The sequence below is a fragment of the Dromaius novaehollandiae genome, chromosome 1 (genome assembly GCF_036370855.1).
Source record: "Dromaius novaehollandiae isolate bDroNov1 chromosome 1, bDroNov1.hap1, whole genome shotgun sequence".
Lineage (NCBI taxonomy): Eukaryota > Metazoa > Chordata > Aves > Casuariiformes > Dromaiidae > Dromaius > Dromaius novaehollandiae.
In genome coordinates, this window is record NC_088098.1 from 154,655,300 (window position 1) to 154,676,395 (window position 21,096).

General features: G+C 44.6%; 1 protein-coding gene across 1 annotated transcript; it reads left to right on the top strand.

Annotated features, from left to right (window-relative positions):
* Window positions 1-1,289: 1,289 nt before the first annotated feature.
* On the top strand, window positions 1,290-5,722 carry LOC135325964 (uncharacterized). The gene is made up of 10 exons (XM_064503903.1): window positions 1,290-1,379; window positions 2,166-2,222; window positions 2,315-2,353; window positions 2,555-2,626; window positions 3,135-3,206; window positions 3,658-3,729; window positions 3,835-3,933; window positions 4,453-4,530; window positions 4,870-5,017; window positions 5,211-5,722. The coding sequence occupies exons 4-10, from the start codon at window positions 2,563-2,565 to the stop codon at window positions 5,395-5,397; spliced, it is 720 nt and encodes a 239-aa protein (XP_064359973.1). The 5' UTR covers window positions 1,290-1,379; window positions 2,166-2,222; window positions 2,315-2,353; window positions 2,555-2,562; the 3' UTR covers window positions 5,398-5,722.
* Window positions 5,723-21,096: the final 15,374 nt, after the last annotated feature.

A 21,096-nucleotide genomic window follows, 5' to 3' on the forward strand; every position in this document is an offset into this window, starting at 1 on the left:
TAATGTTTCTTTAGGGCTTTAGCAGCTCTAGGCTGTCCTGGGTTGAAGAATGCTTCTTCTCCGAAAACAGAGAGCGAGCTTCTCCTGATCTGCCTCCTTTCAACAGCAGGAACAGTCTTCCTGAGCTCCCAGGGTCGTCTTGTAAGAGGAGCACTCGGGGCAAGGCCCAGGCCCAGGCCCAGGAGAGCTCTGCTTGCTTCGGGCGCTGCACAAGGCCCAAGGAGGCCTGAAATGTTGGTCCCAAAGCAAAGGGGACAGAGGGAGTGGTGCCAGCAAGGAAGTGGGAGGCGGAATCCCAGCTGGGCGGGGGAGGAGAGCTGGGGCACAGGCTTGGCACTGGAGCCCCCCCGCCTGTCAGCAGCTGCCCCTGGGCCAGCTCCAGAAGGGCAGAGCTGGCGCTGCCGCTGGGGCTGGGGCTGCGGCTGGGGCTGGGGCTGGGGCTGGAGCAGAGCGGCGGCAGCGGGGGCGGGAAGGAGAGCAGCGAGCGAGGCCGGATCCGGCAGGCGCTGGCGCGCAGCTGCCGAGCAGCGAGGCGAGCGCAGGGCCGCGAGCGTGTGGGCAGAGAGCCGGGCTGCCCCCGAGGGGCTCCTCGAGGGCGGCGGCAGCACCCCCGGCCGCCAGCATGCCCGGGCTGCCCGCACAGGGCGGCGCCGGCGCGCGGAGGGAGCGCGGGCCGCGGCGGGGGTGCGCGGCCCCCTGCGCCCCCGCGGAGGCGCGCGGAGGGCGCCCCTGAGCTCACAGAGGGGCCGCGCGCTGCGCTGCGCTGCGCAGTGTTGCGTTGTGCTGCGTTGTGCTGCGGGGCAGTGCGGTGTTTTGCGCTGCGCTGCGTTGGGCTGCGGGGCGGTGCAGTGCGTTGTGCCGCGCCGCGTTCCGCAGACGCCGCTCCGCGCGCGTTGCTCGAGGGCGCCGGCGGCGGGCGGCTGCTGGCGGCGGGCAGCATGGTGCGAGCGCGGGGGGCGTCCGGCCCCGGGTGCCGCCTGCTGCTGCTGCTCGGCCTCCTGGCGGCCCTGCGTGCCCGGGACAGCCGGGCTGCTCCGCGGGCAGCGCCGGGCCCAGGTAGGGCGGGCGGGCGGGCGGGCGGCGACGGAGGCAGCCTGGGGGCCGCGGGGCCGGCTGGCGAGCGGCCGGGGCGGCGGGAGGCGGCGGCCGGGGCCAGGAGCCGGGAGCCGGGAGCGGCTCGGCGAGGCTTGTGGGGCCGCGGGGAGGGGGGTGCGCTGGGGGGCGCCGGGGTCTGGGGGCGAGAGCTGTGCCTGGAGCAGCGCCTGGCGCTGGGTGACGGGAGCTGTTGTCCCCGCGGGCGGTTGCAGCGGTGCCCGGCGGCGATGGCGATGCTGGTGCTTGGTTGGATGCGGGACCGAAGGCTTGGGAAGATGCAGGAGGTGAGTCCTCGGGGGACCTGACCTTCCCTGGCAAGACCAGAAGCATGCCTTTCCTGGCGCCGCGTCGCCCTGGTGCTGGCCGGGGAGCTCCTGTGCCCACGCAGTGTGAATGATGCTTCGTGTCCCCCGGTGCTGAGGGTTGCCCCTTTGCAGAGTCCTGGCTTCCTTGGTGGAGGTTAGAGACCTCCCTGGAAGAAGGGGCCGAGGGGCCACGTGTTTGTCTTGGGGGTGCTTGGGGGCTGTCGTATAGCGGCTGGATGCAGGACTTGGAGAGGCGCCAGGTCCCAGCCAGCGAGTGCCGCTGGTCCTCCTGTAGCTGGGAGACTCTTCAACTGCATGTGTGGGATGAGCATTCCTTTTCAATTTCTTCTGCATGTGACATTTAACTGAACAAGTCCTTGGCCAACGATAAGGCACTGAAAAGAGCACGAGTGCAACTCAGAAAGGCTTCGGAGATCTGCGCTGGCTGCTTTGGCTCGCAAAGCGCTGTTGGCGAGTCCCCTGAGCCTGTGCTGCTTCCAGTGCCTGCTGCCAACTGGGCTGGCATGATCGGATTGAGTTTACAGCTTGTGTGAGCTCCGGGGCATCCTTTCCCCCAGCAGCTCCATGCCTGCTTAGATTTATGGCCATAGGGTGCCACTGCAGACACCCGCTAAGCGTTTGCAAGGTGCCCATGAGCTGAAGTATGGTGTTATTATATGTTGCCCGTCATCCACCACCCTTCATATCCAAAGTCGTCTGTGGAAATACATCATGAGAACTTCTCCCATCTGTGTTTGGTTACAGATGTGGCTGTAGTTTCTCAACTGCATCCTGTTGTTGAGCCTCTGGGTCTTCCCACGGGTATGTAGTCAATTTTTACTTCCCTGAAAGAACAAGAACGTTCCTTGTGCTATTTTGTTCCCGTTAACTTGTACTTCATACTTCCTCTGCAGGTGGTCCAAGTGCTTTAGGGCCGCGGGGGGTCCTCAAGGGTAAGTTGTGAGCATTTCTTTCCTTTGAGAGCTGCCAGGTGCCAGGCAAAAGATCCTCTCTGCTCCTCCACAGCTTTGAGACTTGCGACCTACATATATGTCCCATCATGGCCCCCCTTCCATTCGCTACCATTGCTTTGTGAAGAAGCTGTAATGGGAAGAAGAATGTAATGGGAGCCATTCTCATGTGTTTGGTTACAGATGTGGCCATGGGTGATGAAGATTTTCCTTCTCCTCTGGACCCTGGATATGAGGCTCAGAGACTTCCTGGAGGTGAGCAGTCAGCAGATACTCAGTTGAAGAAATAAGCATTTCTTTTCTCCCTCTGTAGTGCACTCCTGAGGAGGCCAAGGTCTGCAGCACACATGCCCTGACCAAAGGGCAGCAGAACAACTAGGGGTAACGCTGGTTCAGTCCTAAACTGGCCAGTGGGCTCCTGTGCGTGAGCAATGTAAACAATCCTTGTTGTCCTCCGGTTCTGAAGGTTGCCTGTTGCTAGAGTTCTGGTTTCCTTGGTGTACATTAGACACCTCCCCAGAAAAAAGCACCAAGGTCCTCATGTGTTTAGGCTGGGGGTGCTTGGGGGCTGCTGGGTAGCGCCTTGACGGAGGATTTTGGAAAGGCGGCAGGGCTCAGCCAAGTGCTCCTGGCCCTCCTGCAGCTGGGAGACTCTCGAACTACATGTGTGTCCCCCATTCCCCTCCCATTCATGGCAAGTCACTTCTGTGGAAGTATGTTGCAGCACGTAATGAAAACTTGTCTTGTCTGTGTTTGCTTACAGGCATTCCTGCAGGCAGTGGCCTTCCAGCTTCCCAGCTGGATCCTGTTTCTGAGCCTCAGGAGCATGCCAGGAGTAAGTGGTGGAGATGTACTCCCTTCCTGGGAGGAACCTTTGGTTTCAGAGTTGTATTCGTGGGCCGTGTAGCTTCAGTCCTTGGCTGAGGCTCATGCCCGCAAAAGAGCAGAGTGGGCTTTGGGAGGGCTTCAGAGATCTGCGGTGGGTGCTTTGCCTGGCTTCTCCAGCCTTGTGCTTTTCCAGTGCCTACAGCAAAGCCAGCAGGCTTGTTGGGGTTGAGCTTAGAGCTCAGGTGAGCTCCAGGGCATCCTTTCCCAGCATGCTTGGATTTGTAGCCACGTGGTGCCTGTGCAGGCACCCAGTAAGTGTTTGCCAAAGACTCAGGAGCGGAAGGGCAAGACGAGTGCCTTGCTGTAATGAGAGGTTCCATGCTCATTCGCTACCATTCAAATCTGAAGCAGCATATGGAAATAGGTAACGAGAGCTCTGCTTGTCTCTTTGGGTACAGATGTGGCCGCAGGTGATGGCAATGCAGCTTCTCAGCTGGATGCCCATGTAGAGTCTGTGGGGAATCGTACAGGTGAGCTGTGACTATTTGCCTACTCTTTTGGGTTATTTGAAAGAAGGAGCATTTACCTGTGCCTATCTTGTTCATGTGCAATTTAACTTAATACTTTCTGTTTAGGTCCTCGGCAGAGGAAGTACGAGGCCCAGAGAGGAAAGTTGGCTGAGAAATATTCTAAACTCCTTCAGAAAATCTTGAAGGACTTGGAAAGAGCAGCTGGTGGGTAGATTTCACTCTGTGTTAAGGGTAATCATTGTAAACGTGAGGTTTTAGAAACAGCTATGGATAATCTGTGGCTTACGCAGGAGAAAGGGATCGATCAGAGCCTCGCTGCAGTGACGCACCATGTCACACCTTCCAGGCATTCGCAAGCCACAGAGCTTGTTGAGGGTGTCTTCTACAAGCTTGTTCTTCACTGCATTTGTTCATGTTAAGGTGCTAGAGTATGGGAAGTGTCCTAAAGCAAGGCAGGAGCGGCTTTCTGAAGATGACTTTTGTCTCTGGTGTGTGGAGATGCTTGCAATTAGTCTCTGGGGAATCCCAGAGGTGAGGCATGACTATTGGTTTACTGTGAGAGCCGCGGTGTCCCTAGCCAAAGGTCTGGCAGGCCCCTCGGCCGCTGTGCGAATCTAGACCTACCCAGGGCATGGCAACATCCCTTTCAGTGCACTAGAGTTCCTTTACAAACGTGTATTGCCTCACGTATTTTACCCTTTTCTCCTCCGTGTTTAATTACAGATGTCCCTCAAGTCACTGAAGCTTCTGCAGCTTCTCAGGGGCTGGAGCCTCTGCTTGAGTCTCAGGGAGATCTCAGGGGTAAGTAGTCTCTCTTCCTTTCCTTTTGATTCTTCTATTAGTATTTTCTCTTTTTTCCTGTTTTATTGCCCTCCTGGGGAATCCAAGGTGCCCAGCACACATGCCGTCCCTGAAGCCCAGAGACACAGGTAGGAGTAGTGCTGGTTCAGGCTTTCACTGGCCAGTGGGCTCTTGCCCGTGAGAAGTGTCAATCAGCTTTCTTGTCCGCTGGTGCCAAGAGACCAGAATCAGTGATAGTAACACCACGGCATGTAAAATTGCCTGGGAATCCCAAACACACAGTGAGATTATCAGTCCTGCAGAATCCAGGGATGTATGGGATTGTCTCCTTTCCTCCAGGTCTTGGTGGTGACAAAGATGCAAAGGCCGCAGATCATAAAGCCCTACAGATGTACTATTTGGTCCTCCCTGCCGCAGTCTTGGGTTCCATGCTGTTTGTCATAGTGCTGAGCTGTATAGTTACTTCCCGGCTGAGGAAGAGAAAACAGTGAGTTGTTCTTTCCGACATTCTTTCTATTTTCTGTGTTTTAGCAACAAAGCATGTGTAGGGATAGTATGGTGGAGTGCCTGGTGAGCTGTTGAGAGGACTCTGTTGAGATGTCTGCTGTAAGCTTTCTTACGCGGACTCTTCCTTCCTAGCAGTGAGTGCTCTTTCCTGAAAGCCATTCTCGTTGTTGCAGAGAAGCGGTACCAGCTAACCCTGCCGCTGCCTCCAACAGAGAGGAGTCAAGCACAGAGGAAGGCAGAGCAAAGGCAGGGAGCAAAAGAGAAAAGGATGAGCTTGCCCTGGAAAATGAAAATTTCAACAACAGCTCCAGGCGACTCCTGGTGCCTATCCCAAACAGAATAAAAAAATTGTTGGGCTAAAATGGCGTGAGTCCTTGGCTGTTTTGGTCCTTTGTGTCTGGGTGTAATGCACAGCACTTACAGCAGGGTTGGATGAGGGAGAGGAGCTGTCAGGGAGTTGCCCTCCCTCAAGGGCTGCCCTCGGTCCCATCATCAGTGTAGTTTCCCAGCTCAGGCTGTCATTAAGGTTTCATTCATCTGAATGGGGGAGTGTGGATGAGCCTTGGAGTGCAAGTGAAGTCACTGGGACTGCTCCACTGAATCCTGATGGATTTGCACAGGACCAGGAGAGCTCTCATTGCTTCGGGTGGTGCACAAGGCTCAAGGAGGCCTGAAATATTTGTCCTAAAGCAAAGGGGACAGAGGGATTGATACCATTGAGAATCAAGGAATCTAAATCATAGATTAACAGTTGAAAGAGAGAACACTTTCCTGATATTTGGTTAAAATCTGTGAAAGAAATCCCCTGCCAGGTGTCCACATTTCAGGCTGTGGCATGAAGTTTTGTATGCAAAGGGTCGATGTGCTATCTGATATAGTCTTGAGGCAGAGCTGTTGAGAAAAGTAATGGTAAGCACAAGGAATGAACATTGATAGAGGGAAGGTAAAAATGTACAAGGCAAATATACCTAAGCACTCCTTTTCTGCTGTGCTGTACCATACTGCTCAATATACAAAGGAATGTATATTCCAAGTACTCAGATTTCACAGGGATGCCACTGTTTGGATTATTTCTGTATATGTTCAACACACAGAAAACAATCTGTATTCAATGCTTCCCCCTACTCCATTCTGAACTTGTATTTAGGCTACCTGAGTGTTTTTATGATTCAAAGCAAGTACCCTGAAATGGAACAAAGTTCAGCATAAATTTTTTTTTTACAGAAGAAAGGACTGCAGATGCCAATAAAATGTGTTAGTGACTAAGTTCCCCTTTTTGGCGACTTATGTTTTCAAATCAAGAAAAATGCTTGAAGCTTAGTTTATTAACCATTCATAAAGTAGTATTTTTTAGATAAAAGCCTTTTTTGCTTAAGAATACGTAATGTGTATAAGAAGCAACTGAAAAGCTAACAAAGTCACAGCACTTCACATGGGCTCAGCCTTGCACCCAGACTGTCTCCATCATATGACTGGGATCTGCCAATGCTAAAAGGAGAAAGTATCTAAAAACTTGAAAGCTTCTGTTGTTACCTTTTTTTTTTTTAAATGAACTAATCCTTAAATCACACTGTGGTAATTTGTGAAACGTAAATTAGAAAAAGGAATCTACATAAGTAACGTGTCATTAGCTGTATTATCATGATATTCCTGGTGCATGGCTCTTTCACAAAAATGCTTGCCTTTAAAACAGTCACCTCTCTGCTTTGTTTCTTCTTTCCAGAGACAAGGGATGTTTCATTTGCGCACTGCTACAAAATTTCATAATCAGGGCCTAAGCAACAAATGGGAAACTTCCATTCTCAGTTATACTATTTCACCTTCATCATGATCTGTCATGAAACAGTCAGTCAAGAGAACAAAACATAAAGTTCATCTGTCCTAGAGGGCTGTCTTTTTTTCTGACATGCAGTTTAGAATAAGCTGCAGTCATCTAAATCCAGTTTGAAACTATATTATCCCTTTGGGTCCCTCTTACCTGGTATGCTTTTCAAAAGCTTTGCATTGCACATATGTACTTGCTATATATCAGTAAGAGTATATTCCATTTGCTTTGGTCTCCAAAGGAAATTAAATACTCTTAGATTATTAGAGCTCACGCACTCACATGTAAATACCTACACAACAAATGAAAGATCAGTACAGATTTAATAGACATACCGTGTATTCTGAGGGACAGAGAACATCGTCACAGACTGTCTGTACGAACGCATGCAATTTATAGGCAAATATTGGCATAACCCAAACACTGAAAACCCCACGGCTCTTGGGGAGATGCTCCCTCAAGCACTAGGATTTCTTATGTTGGAAGCAGAACTGCCCCAGGCCTGAGAGGTTGGTCACTGGCACTTCTCATACTTCTGAGGGAGGCGAATATCACAGGTAAAGGCATAATAATGATAAGGTATAACAGGTAAAGCATAACAATGGGCACCCAAGAGAGGAGGAATGTGTATGCCAGGAGTCGGCCAGTTGCAGTGGAAAGCAGGTTCTGCTCTCAGTTGTCTGACAGAGCAGGTCCTGCACACAGGGCTCCTGGTAGCCTAAACAAAGAAGCCTTTCCTATGCACTCCCTGATTTTGCTCTTGGGATGTGCTACCCGAGGAACACTCAATTTCTGTAAGTACATTCAGGCTTCAGGAGGATGTGAAATTCCTGAAGAGCAATATGAGGAGAGAGGTGCTGGGAAATGTGATGCTGCCTTGCTTTATGAAAAAAATGATAGTGGTGTTCTCCGCCAACACTTGCACACTGCTCTTCCTGATCTGTGGAGGAAATGCCTGGCAATTCCAACATCACATTCAGCAGGAGCTACAGTCAAAGGGTAGCAGTAGTTTGCAGCACAGTAGCTGATCAGGAAAACTCAGCACCCACTCACTGATATGGGTAGCTTCTGTTACAAGCACTGAGGTGAGCGTCCTCAGCACTGCAGAGAGCCTGAGCAGCTAGATCCCCAACTGAGAATAGGTGTGGCAAACTGCAAGGGAGCCCTCATTCACACCACCACTTGCAAGGAGCTGTGCAAAGGAGCACTTGACAACTGCAAAAACTGACAAGCAAGACACAGCACAGTATTCCCACATCAATATGCCCACATTATATTCCTGAGAAGACTGAAGAAAGTGCTGTAGGAATGCACTAGAGGTTATTTACTTTTCTATACATGAGTCTTCCACGTAGGCATTTTTGATGTATCAAAATAAAATGTTAAAAAAATCCTCAGTACTGTTCTGATGCTTTTGCCAGTTTCAATTTGTTATAAGATGAGAAAGTGACACACTATCTGAGGCCCCACCAACATGCCAGTTGTAAGAACCTGGACCCACATGCTAGGAGCTGGTCATTTCTTGGGAGGTTTTGAACACTTTCAATCCCAGCTGGGAGGAAGCATAAGAAGGGGTGAACATGGCAAAACCTAAACAGTTCATTCTTCTCAGACTGCTTTTGTGGGAAAGATTTCTTCTGCTGGTCAGACACCTGTTCTGATGTCTTGTTGAAAAAAAAACAAAAACAAAAACAGAGACTAAAAGCATTTGATCAATAGTGCAGCTAATTTCTCAGCAGTTCTAATGAATACTACCCATCAAATTTTATTTAAATAGTACCAATAAGTTCTCCCTAAATACATTCTACAGTTTCTTGCAAATTATCCCAAATTAGCTGCTACAACCTTGATATAATGGAAGAAAAAGAACACTCCATTTATTAAGTACTTGCTAAAATCTCTGCTGGAACAGATGAATTACTGTTTTTCAATAATGAATGTTTTAAATGTAGCTTTTCAGCCCTCACTGTTCGTTTATAAAAATTTAAATTTTGGCTCAATTGTTTATATAGCAAGTGCATCCTAGATGCCAAAAGAACTGTCTTTCATACTACTTTCCAGACTAAAAAGTTTATTGCAAGTGAATTATTTAACAATCCAAACTGGTATCTGAGACGTTCACAATCCATATGGCGTTGCTGTTACTACTGGCCCATAGACGTAGTCTAAGCTGAAGACATCCCATCCAGTGTCCCAGGAGACAGCTGTATTTAAAAAAAGAGATGCTGCTTTTAGTGTTTAATGAAAGCATGCTAGTGCTGGAGAAGTCTTGCTTACTCTTCCATTTCCTAAAGCCTATGAAACAAAAGTGTTCATGTCATCGATGTCAATACAGAAGTCTCTTCTCAAAAACTAGACACTGCTACATTTCAGTGGATTAAACAATAACAACCCTAGGTTTGAAACAAGGGTGGGATTCAACTGTCAATGTTTGTAACATCTATTTTTTTTCCATTGGAGCTAGTAATGGAAATGGAGGGAAAGAGAGTCTTCTTGGGCAGGACTTAGCGTAAGTTATGGGGTTACTTCAGATGCCTACATAGTCACATGACCCCCACCTTTGGAGGTGGAGCCGCAAAACCTTTTCTCATTGACACAAGTTTCTTGCCAAAGATCTCCTTCACAAAATGCACTTTCATTTTCTTCACTCTTTGTAACTACCAGTCACAAAGAAACCATACCCTAGATTCTAGTAAGAGCAGCAGCAGTAGGAATTGCCTGCAGAACCCCAAATCAGGACCACCAGTATCACTTACTGTTAAAATACTTCACCTTGCATTGTCAGTGAAAAGTCTGTAGTCCTGCAGATCAAAATACAAATAGACAGTGCACAGCAGATGGGAAAGAAGACTTTTGAAGGGGGCTTACATAATTCAAAATAGGCTTCAATGGAAAAAGAGGAAAAAGCTATATTTATTATGTATTTTTATTTCCTATACATATTCAGGATGAAAAAACATAGATTATTCCATGGAGGCCAAAAAATAAGGTAGGCATTTTTACTCATTTCTAATTCCAGGTCAGAGCCGCTGTGATGCAACAGATCTCCAGACATCGAACATTTAATTGTTTGAGAATCTCAGGATTATCAAACTGCATGTTAGTTGCTCTCACAGCTCTTTCAAAGAGTCCAGTCCAGTTATGCTGATATAAAGTTGTAGCTGGTCGTGCAAGCTCTGTCCTGGAGGTTATGAAACAAACAAACAAAATGTCACTGAGATATTCTCAAATAGTGATTTTTGTAGTAGTTGCAATGCACAGTGAAACACTTTCCTGGTGGTTTAACTTTCAAAACTCTGTGGGGTTCTGTTTCTTTCTCTGTCTTACCCACAGGCAAGATGATTGAGCAAAATATTTCAGACCATCCATGTACAGCAATACACCTAAAAATCATCACCAGGAATAAATTCATTTGCATTTGATGCCAGTGATTTGAAGTCATCAGAATCGCTAGGATAAATATTCTGTAACTTTAGTTGCATTTATATACAAAATGAGTAAAAGCTACATCATTAATGCATCAAATGATTACTTACATTTTGTAATTTTGAGAGACTTATGGATACTTATTTTCATGGGCTTGGAAATGCTGACTGATGTGCTCAAGTCCACCTCTTCTGTGTAACTGCAGCTTTCAGAACAGCTGTGACATGTGAGTGGCAAGTGCCTTGTGCTTCTCTCCCCCATGATCAGGACTGAGAAGCCCCTCACTGCTTCTGTCTCAAACATAAAACTGACTCTATGCACCAATGTTACCTCAGCTTCATGCTATTTTTTTGCTTAAAAAGCACGGACATGCACATCAATACAAATGGTCACCAGACAAAGTTGGTTGTGATAGGCAAACAAGTCGATGGAAGCCCTAATAAAAAGTCTACCTCATAGATCAAAGGAAAGCTTTGTAGAGGACATTTTTGGTAGACTAGGTTTCAGCAATAGGAACAGCATGTAAAAGCCAGCTCACCAATATGCCTTAAGAACTGAGACTGATACTTGTGGGTGCAACTCAGTGCTTAAAACAGAGAGGCTGGTGAGGTATCAACTGAATGTAAAAAGTGCCAAGGGGAGTTTTGAAATATCTTGTGATATTTCAGAGACCTAAACCTCAATGTTTTTGACCAAACACCTTCAAAATATTATAGAAGCCTAACATTCCCAGCAATGCTCACTAATGGCACAGAGAGCACCAGAAACAACTTTCTGCTTAAACTTCCTGGCAGGACCAGGAGAAGTGCAAATATCCTAAGGGCTGTCACGAGGTCAGGGTAAAGAGAGCTACATTACTGCAACTTTTCAAGAGATCGTGAAATTGTGCTGTATTTACTTCGTAAGTGTGTAGTTGTGTAATACAGTATTGCTATTGCTAGCAACAGGCCATAAGCTTTGTACTGAGTTAGAAAAGCCTCAGAACTGAGACTTGTCAGACCTGCTGCATGTGAAGTTTTCTTGACCTGCCTGCAGCTTTTTTTTTCACTTGGATTAACTGTAAGAGCAATTTTTCTAACTGACCAGGTATCTAATACTAATTTGTTTTCTCACAAATATAAAAGGCAGTAAAAGCATGAAAAGTAGTAAATTTGAATGTAAAGTGGAGTTGCAAAATAATGAAGAAGGAGCAGGGTTTAAAAGCGTTTTTGCAAACATATACAATGATCCCAAGAGTGTCCTAGATTGAGGCAGAAGAAGCTGTCAACATGAGCACCACATTCCTCTCCGCAAAGGAGTCCAGATGGTGATGACTCACCCTAACACCCCCGCCACACCCACCAGAATAATACCAGCAACCTTAGGACCCAAAGGAGCAGGGGAAGGGTGAACATAACAGAAAAAGGGGTAGAGACTGCATAGCAATTTTTATTGTATAACTATTATTGCTGAAACTTTTCCTGCACAGATGTATTTTTTCTGTAATAGTTAGAACTGGACTAATAATGGTTCTCGGATTAGACTGTTCAACTTATCAGTTGTACTAACGATAAATTCTTGGCTTTATATATAAGGTTTGTTTCCTCTTTGCACATAAACAAGATTTTGAGTGTAAGAACCTTCTTCCAAAAAAAGGACAAAATTTCAGCATCAAGGCTTTGACCTGGTCAGAGAACTTCAGTCCATAATGTCCATAAAAATATTCAATTAACACTTGGAGTAGTAACATATTTAAAGTGTTTTGTTCTGAAAGCCGAACAGTTTTGGTGCTGGTTCTGCACATTTGTAAGCATCAGAAATTCAATAAAATTACCCTTCATGCTCTGTTACTTGAGAAAGTTCATGAAGTCAAAGTCTCTTTGACCAAGTAGTGTGTAATCCCTCATGGTCTGCACGTGCTCCAGTAAATTGTATTTCTTACTGAGCAATATTTGCTGGTCTTGAAATAAGATGAATCATTTTTTTCCTGAAATGCGTTTTCCAGATCTGTGAACAAATCAGCAGCTAAAAAATGAAATAAGTTAAATCAATACTTTTCAAAAAATGAGGCAAACAAGGTACAGATGTACAAGCAGAAAGACTGACACTAATCCCGTGAACTATATTGTACATTTGGCACAGCCATACGAAAGTGAAAGCAAGTCTAAAGCAGTCCATACTTCAGCTGTATTACTTCTAATTTGTACCCTTATTTGTAATAAGAGCTTGTACTCTTATTTGTAATAAGAGCTCATGTTTACTCATCACTTTTACAAGGAAAGTGAATTTTCTTTCAGTCTGCTGAAATACTGTGATCAATCAATCAAACCATTTGAAGGAGATTCAAAAGAACAGAGTTAGGGAAAAGCTTTTATCAGGGAGATCTAAATCAGAAATTGTTTCTAACGGTGAAAAATGAAAGAATCAGAACATTCAACAGAAAAGATTTCCTATTTATAAGTTAGAATGAGAGAGGAAGGAATATTCTTGCACTGCCTGGAGTACAGACAGCAACCTGCTGTTTTCTTTGCCTTTAATGCACAACAACTTGAGGGCAGAAAGTAGGACACTAATAGGCAGCCTGTTTCATTCTTTTCTACAACTACAAGCCTTTTAAGAAAGGAACTGCAATAAGGCTACTATGAGATAGCAGGAAAACAAATGCAACCTCTCCAGGCAAATTTGAGTAATCTCTAAGAACTGGACTGCCAATTACCATAAGATTCATGCCTTTCTCAGCTTTAAGGAAAGGATATACTCACACTTTCAACAGTTTTCAATTCCACAACTATTACTCTATGGTAATGGTAGAAACTGAAGATCCAGTTACCAGATCAGTCTAAGTCAGTGGACTACCTGCTCAAGGATAAGTTTCAAATTGTATTTTAGCCAGAAATAATCAGAACTAAATTTCACATGCTCTTTTGCTAAGTTTAAGGCCAGTTAATAAACCTGCTTTAAAACAAAGAGGAGCTCTAACAAAGAAGTCACTCTTTAATGAGGGCAACCTTGCAAGGTCTGGTTCAGTGACACATGCTGAGGTTTCCAAACTCTCATTCAGTAACCTGCAAAGCTCTCTGCCATGAGACACTGAGTGCAAGCATGCACCGAGATGTCAAGGAAAAATGACGCTTGTGTAAAACATTCCTGTGCTCAAAATCTCTACACTAGAAGAGTGCTAATTGCTCAAGTAACACACATCAAGCTTATGAGATGTCAGAATTAATACTGACTAGGTAAAGAGTCCTCAAAGTAGCCTTTCCTGACTTCGCTGACTGACACCAAGGGAGGCATCTCACCAAGGTCTCTGCTGCAGCTCACTCCAGTCAAGACAGAAATCTGGTTTGATCTGACAAAGCAATTCTTGCATTGCTCAGGTAACACAGAACGCAGCGGCACTGTACCCACTGCTGGGAGAAAGGGAAGACCCTCATTCGGTGCAAACGGATTCATCTAGTTGGCAATGGTAACAACGCAGTAAGAACACCCAATCAATTCCAGCTTTCTCCTAGTCTCCCTCCAAGATCTTGGCCTCTTAATTTCCATCTCCAAAAGAGCAGTTCAAGTGTGGCTGCTTGCACAGGTAGCGGTATCAGCCATCGAAATGCTACAGGGCTTCACTGCCGGCTTTGGAGTAGGAAGGAAGAACTTCCTGAAGGGTAAGAAGCTGAAAGAGGAGTTTCACAGTGAGCTCACAGGAAGCTGCAACAGCCCGATGATCTGTTCCTGCAAGCCTCTTTCCAGAAGATGCTGTGAGCCTAAGAGACAAAGCAAAAGAGGCAACAAGCAAACCCAAAAGGAGCTATGGGCTAAAACCTTCAGTTACCTGATGCAGAGGTCAGGCCCAGGGCTGACTCGAGGCACAGCCAAAGCTGACGGACAGCAGGCAATTGTCTACTTTGCCTATGACAAGCCCAGTGAGCCACACTTGCTGCTCCTGCCTCTACTCAGGGAGGAGTGAGTATGTATCAGGCAGTGCCTATGGCTGAGGACACGCTGGCCAGTCTCGACTTCTTGATATCCCAAGCAGAAACAGGCCTGTCCCCTCTCCTTAGCACTGCCCCTTGGCTTGAGAGAAGTGGCCTGGCCCTAGTCCTTCTTCTCTGAGACAGCAAAATTCAAGCTGACAGCACAGGCAATGCACCATCTCTTTTTGACATGAATAACTGCTCAGAAAGGTTGCTTGAATTATATCAAGGTTCAGGCACAAGTTTTTAAAGCTGTGCAAAACTCTCTCAGAACACTGTGGAAGCCAGAAATGGGTCAAGAAAGGACTGGGCAGAAGCACTGACAAGCTCATAATTTGCTGCTGAACTCAGTGATCTTGTACAGTTCCTAGTTCAGAAGTACCCAAACTGCTGACAGTTAGAGGCTGGAGCTGGGAGCACTTCAGCAGCCTTCTTTACTGTCCTTCCTCCCTAAGTGCATGCTACAATGCCCAGTAAGACAGAGGAGGAATTAAATATTTGTGTATTGTATAAATAATATCCCTTGTTCATTGCAGATTTAATTACTTTGAAACACACACACACAAAGCTCTTTACTCTTGTTCAAACATGATTAAAAAAAAGGCCTGCAAAATGTTTCTGAAAAATTCTTGTGAAACTACCTCTGGACTTGCTGGTTCAGAAAGTCATGACCACTGTCATGTCTTTTGTGGCTGCAGTTCTAACATGCCACCACCACAAATTTTAGTCAATGCCTTTCCACTACATCACAAGCGTCATGGAGGCTTTTCAGGCCTTTTAAGTGAGGGTCTTGAGAAGAACATTACTTGTTAGCTGAACCAGAAAGCGGGTTGCCTTCAGTTGTTTCTCTTATAAAAGCAATGATGATCTTTATAAAATAAACCTGTTTCCAGTCATCGTTAAAAACTAAAGCTGTATATGCCACGTCCTATGTTCTCCTGGTCACCAAGTCTATAGAAAGCAAAGTAAGGAGCTGGCTATATCTCTTCAGAGTTGTTTCAGCATGTTATACCTCTGTGTTCATATGTGCTGCAGTGTGTTAGAAGCAGAGCTGACAAAATCTGTATTATTTAGTTGGGGAAAATTCCACACAGTAATGTATTCTTAAGAAAATGCTAAGGGCGCCAAGGGATCTTTTTTTAATATACTTCAAACACTTTTTTCAGAGAAAGTTCAGTCTGCTTTGACTTCCATGGTGTTCTGCATCTCTGACTGTGTAGTTTTAAACTATATGAAAAAGCATTTTTAAATAATTATCACATCTATATTCAAAATGGGAAAATACGAGAGTTAAGGTTTCAAAGTGAATTAAAGCAGTTGAAATATATAGTGAAAACTTATATGGTTGCATATGACATCCCTTTGCCCGGCAGTAGCAAAGCTACTTTTTTGAATAGAGCTGTTTACTTCTAAAAAAATCCTATAAAAGCAAAAATCTAAAGACTACAACGCTGGTGAATTTCAGCATAGACAGGATCTGCGCAGTGTGCAGTGCGCTGACTAGAGATCCGTCCAATGCTGCACAGCTCAGGGTTCCCAGCATCTGAAGGGATGTCAGATTATCTATGCTCTCTCCTTTTTCCTTCTTATGCTATATCCAACAAGTGGAATTTTAATCAATACCTTATGGAGTCTGGATGCTCTTGTTACAGGGATCCATACCAAACACTTGCACCAGTGCATTGTAGGGTGCTGTATAGCCCACATCCTCCACATAATGAAGAACCTCTATTTGTGCAGGTCCTCCATTCAACCAAAGAGTGGGAAAATTGATACAAATTAAAAAATAGGAAAAGCATGGCCATAAACTTTGTGTAGATGGCTGAAAGTGATGAAGCCAAGACTATTTTTTTCCTTTTTCATGAATAGCTGGCAAGCTGATTTTATTCATATGTTACATTTCAAATGCATTTACACCCCTTGTTCACTTAACTCTGGCCCTTCTTTGCACTTTAAAACCATCTTTGACAAGGCAAGCACTGCACTTGGTATAAAATCACATTACGGGATGAAATCTTGTTGCAGTCAGAAATTAGAACTTATTGTTGGAATGTCTTTCATGGAGATATTCATTCTAAAAAAAGGCTGTGCTGTGAAGAGTTAATTTTGAAGTTGATCCCAGGTTAGTTGGACAATCAAGTGTGGAATTAAGATATCAGCAAGAAGAAGAATAAAGTCATATTTGAAAACAGGCATAACAAAAAAGATATTGCACAAGATGTTAAAAAATGAAGAGAAAGATGGTCTTAGATGACTATAAACAAAGAAGTTGGCAGAAAATAGATATTTAGACCATTCTCCTCTCAGCAAAACTGGTTCCACTGAGATGATGTTAATAAATGTCAATGAACTATGGATAACACTGCTAAGAATCTGTTCAACAGCGTCAAAGAAACTATCTCAGACACCTATGTCATAGCAAATTAGACTCTTGTCAGTATATTGCCCAAGAGTTAAAGGAAGGAATTAAAACAATAAAATAAAATGTAATAACTTAATAGAAAATTTAAATATAACTTTAGCAGCTCATCGCTTTTCCCAGACATGGCAGCACACTAAGTGTTATCTTGTTATCTTTGTTAAATACTTACACATATATCAAGTCTCAATTTTCTACTCTTGTTTGAAGTGTTTACTATTTTGTATCATTTAACATGACAATGTTATCTTTATTGCACCAAAAATAACCACAAATTTTATAAAATCTCTCATTGACTAAAACTGAAATCTCTTCTCATAGGAAGAAGTCATCTGAAAGAAGTGTGAAAGTTAACCTTCGGTAAAACATTCAATAGCTCACAAATTTGTTCTTAAATACTCTTCAAAAATATTTTCATAAACCCTACACACACTCAGTTTTATTCAGGCACTCACATTATAGTGGCAGAATGCATTTACAAGAAGGTTTTTATGCCTTCTGATTTTATTCTCATTCTCTTATATACAACTAATGGAATAATTTAAAAAATATGTCATAGAATTAATTCAGTATTCATATGGAATCATGTGATGAAGTGTATCTGACGAAAAGTTACTAGTACAATTCTCACTGCAACACTGAAGTGTACAGAAAAAAAACAGATGAAAGAAGGTTGATAATGCCTATTTTCACCCAAAATTCAAACACTTAACAACCATCCAGCAAACCTATCAAATTAAGAAAAGAAAATGACACGTGCATCTTATTGATGCATCTTTTGTAAAATGCATGTATGCACTAAAACAGTTACATTTTTAAAGCATGTGGAATTTCTATATTCCTCTCCACCTTGCTATCCAAAACTTCTTAGTCTAACTCATATACTGTACAGAGCTCCATCCAAAGGAAAAAAAGGTTGACCAACTTTGATACTCCACCATCTTTTAGAGATCCAGCAGACTTTGCTATGGCAAACGTCTTTGGGGATGGAGTCTAATTATGACAAATGATGCAAGAAATTTAAGGGTTTTCCTGTCTGAAGGATATAAACACAGAGGGCGATTTTTAAAAATGATTTGCATATTAAAAAAACCCAACCCCCCAACCCCAAAAATCAGAACCACAAACAGCAGGGTATGATGTTTTCTTTCAATTTGCTCTTAGCTTCACAGTCCCAAACATGGCAAACCAGAACCTCGCTTTTTAAATAAATGTTTCAAACACAAATTTGACTTTTTTCAAGTCATCCTTAACCAAGGAGACTCAGTTACAGAAGGAAAAGGAGAAACACAGTCTCATACTCCTGTTCTGCAAGCAATCCTGTTAATAAAGTTATTTTCAAGCCCAAAAGAAGATTTGAAATAGAATTTTGCTCCATTCTCTTAATCAGTATCTGGTCATAACAGTGTAGGGCTGACGAATCATCAGAAGGTTAATCTTTTTGTCAGTATCTTTTCTTTCGATGAACCATTGTAATAAAAAAGGAAGCATTAACTTCCTCAAAGTGTAGTTGCCTTGCCACAACTGATCAGTTTTAACTGTAGGATTTGAAGTTAAAAGATTCTGTAGGTTAAAATAAATGTTAGACCTGTTAAGTTATGTGATAAAAGGCTCATCTCCACGCACGAAGGAGCACAAAGGACAATGGTGAGGGGGACCTGGATAATACCCAGCCCCTGCTGGGTATCCATGGCCTGTCACAGGAGGGTGCCCATCTGCATAGCCTGGAGGTGACACCCATTACCATTAGTCAACATGAGAGGCTCTGTGGATCGCCGTACAGACTGAGGGGATTACTGCCTACAGGTGTGGGACACGATGTGGGATGCAAAGGAAGAGCATTTTAGGATTGCACAGGACTTATTACGGGGTGTTTAGAGGAAGAACCAAAGGCAGGGAAAGGAAAGGATCAAGGTGGTTTGAGGAGGAGCAAGTTTGGGAAAATAGAGGAATAAGGAGATAAAATGGGCCGGTCTCCTGTAAATAGGCAGCTGGTCAGCACGCTTGTCAGCCAGCCCTGTGCCTCATCAGCGCACTCAATTCTGTCTTCTTACTAAATTCTATTTCTAACAGTTTTCCTGGGTGAGAGGGTCTCTCTTCTGCACGTGTGCGCGCATGTGTGTGTGTGTGTGTGTGTGTGTGTGTGTGGAGGTCCATGTGCTAGCAACTGGAGTGCAACAATGGGCTGCAAAGGCCCATGTGCCTGCAGTGCCAGCAACTGCAGGGACCATGGTGAGTGAAATTAAGTGCCAGCAACTGGAGTCAGATTGCAGATCATTGGGGTCCACATGTCTGTGGTGCCAGCAGCTGGAGCGAGTGGGAGGATGCAAGTCGGTGTGTGAGTGCTAGCAAATATCAAGCTGCACTAGCTGGCAAATAGGTTAGGTGGCCTGGGACCCAGCGATGTGTGTGCATGCGTGTATCTCTGTGGGTGAAACCACAGGGGAGTTGGCTACCTGAGGGACAAGAGAGGCCAGGCCAAACAACAGTGAGACCGTGGGGCCTGGTAGTTGGCTGGGAGACTTGCTCTGGGTGTGCGTGCAGGTGGCGACTGGAGGTGAGAGGATCCAAGGGCGAACTACTGGGTAGGCTGAGTGTTTAAGGCCAGTTACTGGAGGGATCTGCAGTTTGTGTGTGCGTGTGTGTGTAAGCGGGTCTGCACTGGCAACTGGAGTGAGGCAGTGGACTTCAGGGCTTGCATGCCGAGATGCCAGTGGCTGGAGATCCAGGGATCCCAGGGCTACTGGATGGACTGAGTTTCTAAGGCCAATTACTGTGGGATCTGATGTGTGTTTGTGTGTGCGTGTATGAGGAGGGGCAGATGCATGTGTGTCTGTGTCTGGGAGTGAGGTGGGTTGTACTAGCAGCTGGAGTGGGGGCTGCAGCCTCAGGGGCTCCCATGCCCAGGTGCGAGCAACACGGGAGACCAGGATCCAGAGGCCAGCTACTGGAAAGAGTGTCTAAGCCCTGCTGATGCAGGGATCCACATTGTGCATATGTTATACATATATATTGTACATATGTATGTATTTTGCACTGATGGACCTTCAACCTGGTCAGCCAGAGAAGAGAACAGGGTGAGGCCATTGGTGCTGTTTGTGTTTGTGTGAGTGCTGTGTGAGTCTGTCTGTCTGGCCGCCCAGGTGTGTGTGTGTATATATATATTTGTATGTATATATATATATATATTTATATGTATGTATATGTGTGTGAGTTGTATAAGTGTATCTGGGTGGGGATACATTCAGCCTTGCTACCGGTTGGACCTGGGAGCATGGAGCTGCAGCAGCCTCAACCTCTATTTGACTACTGGATTTGGAAAACTCTAATGAAAGTGAGAAAGAAGTGTAGACTCTCTCCTCTTGCATTTCACCTGTGTCTGGAGACAAATATTGAATTCTATGTAAACGTGTACCTTTACTGTAAAAGCTGACAACCTCTTTCTGCCATGACTGCACAACTGACTTATCTTTCAGGGTGTGGCAGCCAGCACAGTTCAGGTATGATTTCTAAAGAGAAATATAGGAGTTTTATCCTTTTTAATTTTTTTAAGTCTGAACTGTAGTATCCACTGTGGTATCCACTACCATCAATATTAAAGGTTATAATTCTTAAAAACACATTTAATTCTTTTATGTCTGTTCTTTATTTTTTAAGCTATTTACTCTATTTTTAAGTTATCTAATGAAGACTTTCAGCTAGTAATTTCAGGGCTTTCCTGTTGGAACTACCACATCTGAAAATATAAATACAGCCGCCAGCCCGTCCAGTCCTGTCTCGGGGCTGAAACAGGCCAAGCTTCTCCTGCTGGCTGCATCCTACCCCTGAGCCATCACTAACAGATCGCACACGTGCATCTCCCCCTCCTTTTCAGAACTGGGAAGAAGTAAGAGATTTCCAAGAAACTCTAGTAAAAAGAAGAAATGCAGAAATTTAGGACAAAATTAGCAACTGCCTTAGGACTTCATACGATGTGCAATTCCACTGAAGTGAGGAACTATCGACATGATGCTGTCAGTATCATAAATACATTAAAAGGAAAAGACCTGAAAAGTATTTATGGCTTATTCTTTTATGCTGGAAGAGATATTTGTCCTGGTAACTGATATGGAAATTCTATTTTGATCAGTATGAACTCTGAAGAAAAAAATTAAAGAACAGCCTCAGAAAATTTAATTTCCTTCTGCGAGTTACAAAAGCTTGACTACCTCAGGACACAGTAAGATGCAACTGTAATACCTAGAAAACATTCACTAAGAAGTACAGAAGCACATTATAGATTGCATTATTCAGAGAATTAGTTATATAGTTAGGGTGGAAGATCAAGGTCAGAATATAATTTGCATATAATAATATGCTTTTATTTTATTGATTTGATTTTTTACTCAAGGTCCTTTGGATTTTCTCCTATTATAGCAGATGCAAAAAAAAAAAAAGAAATT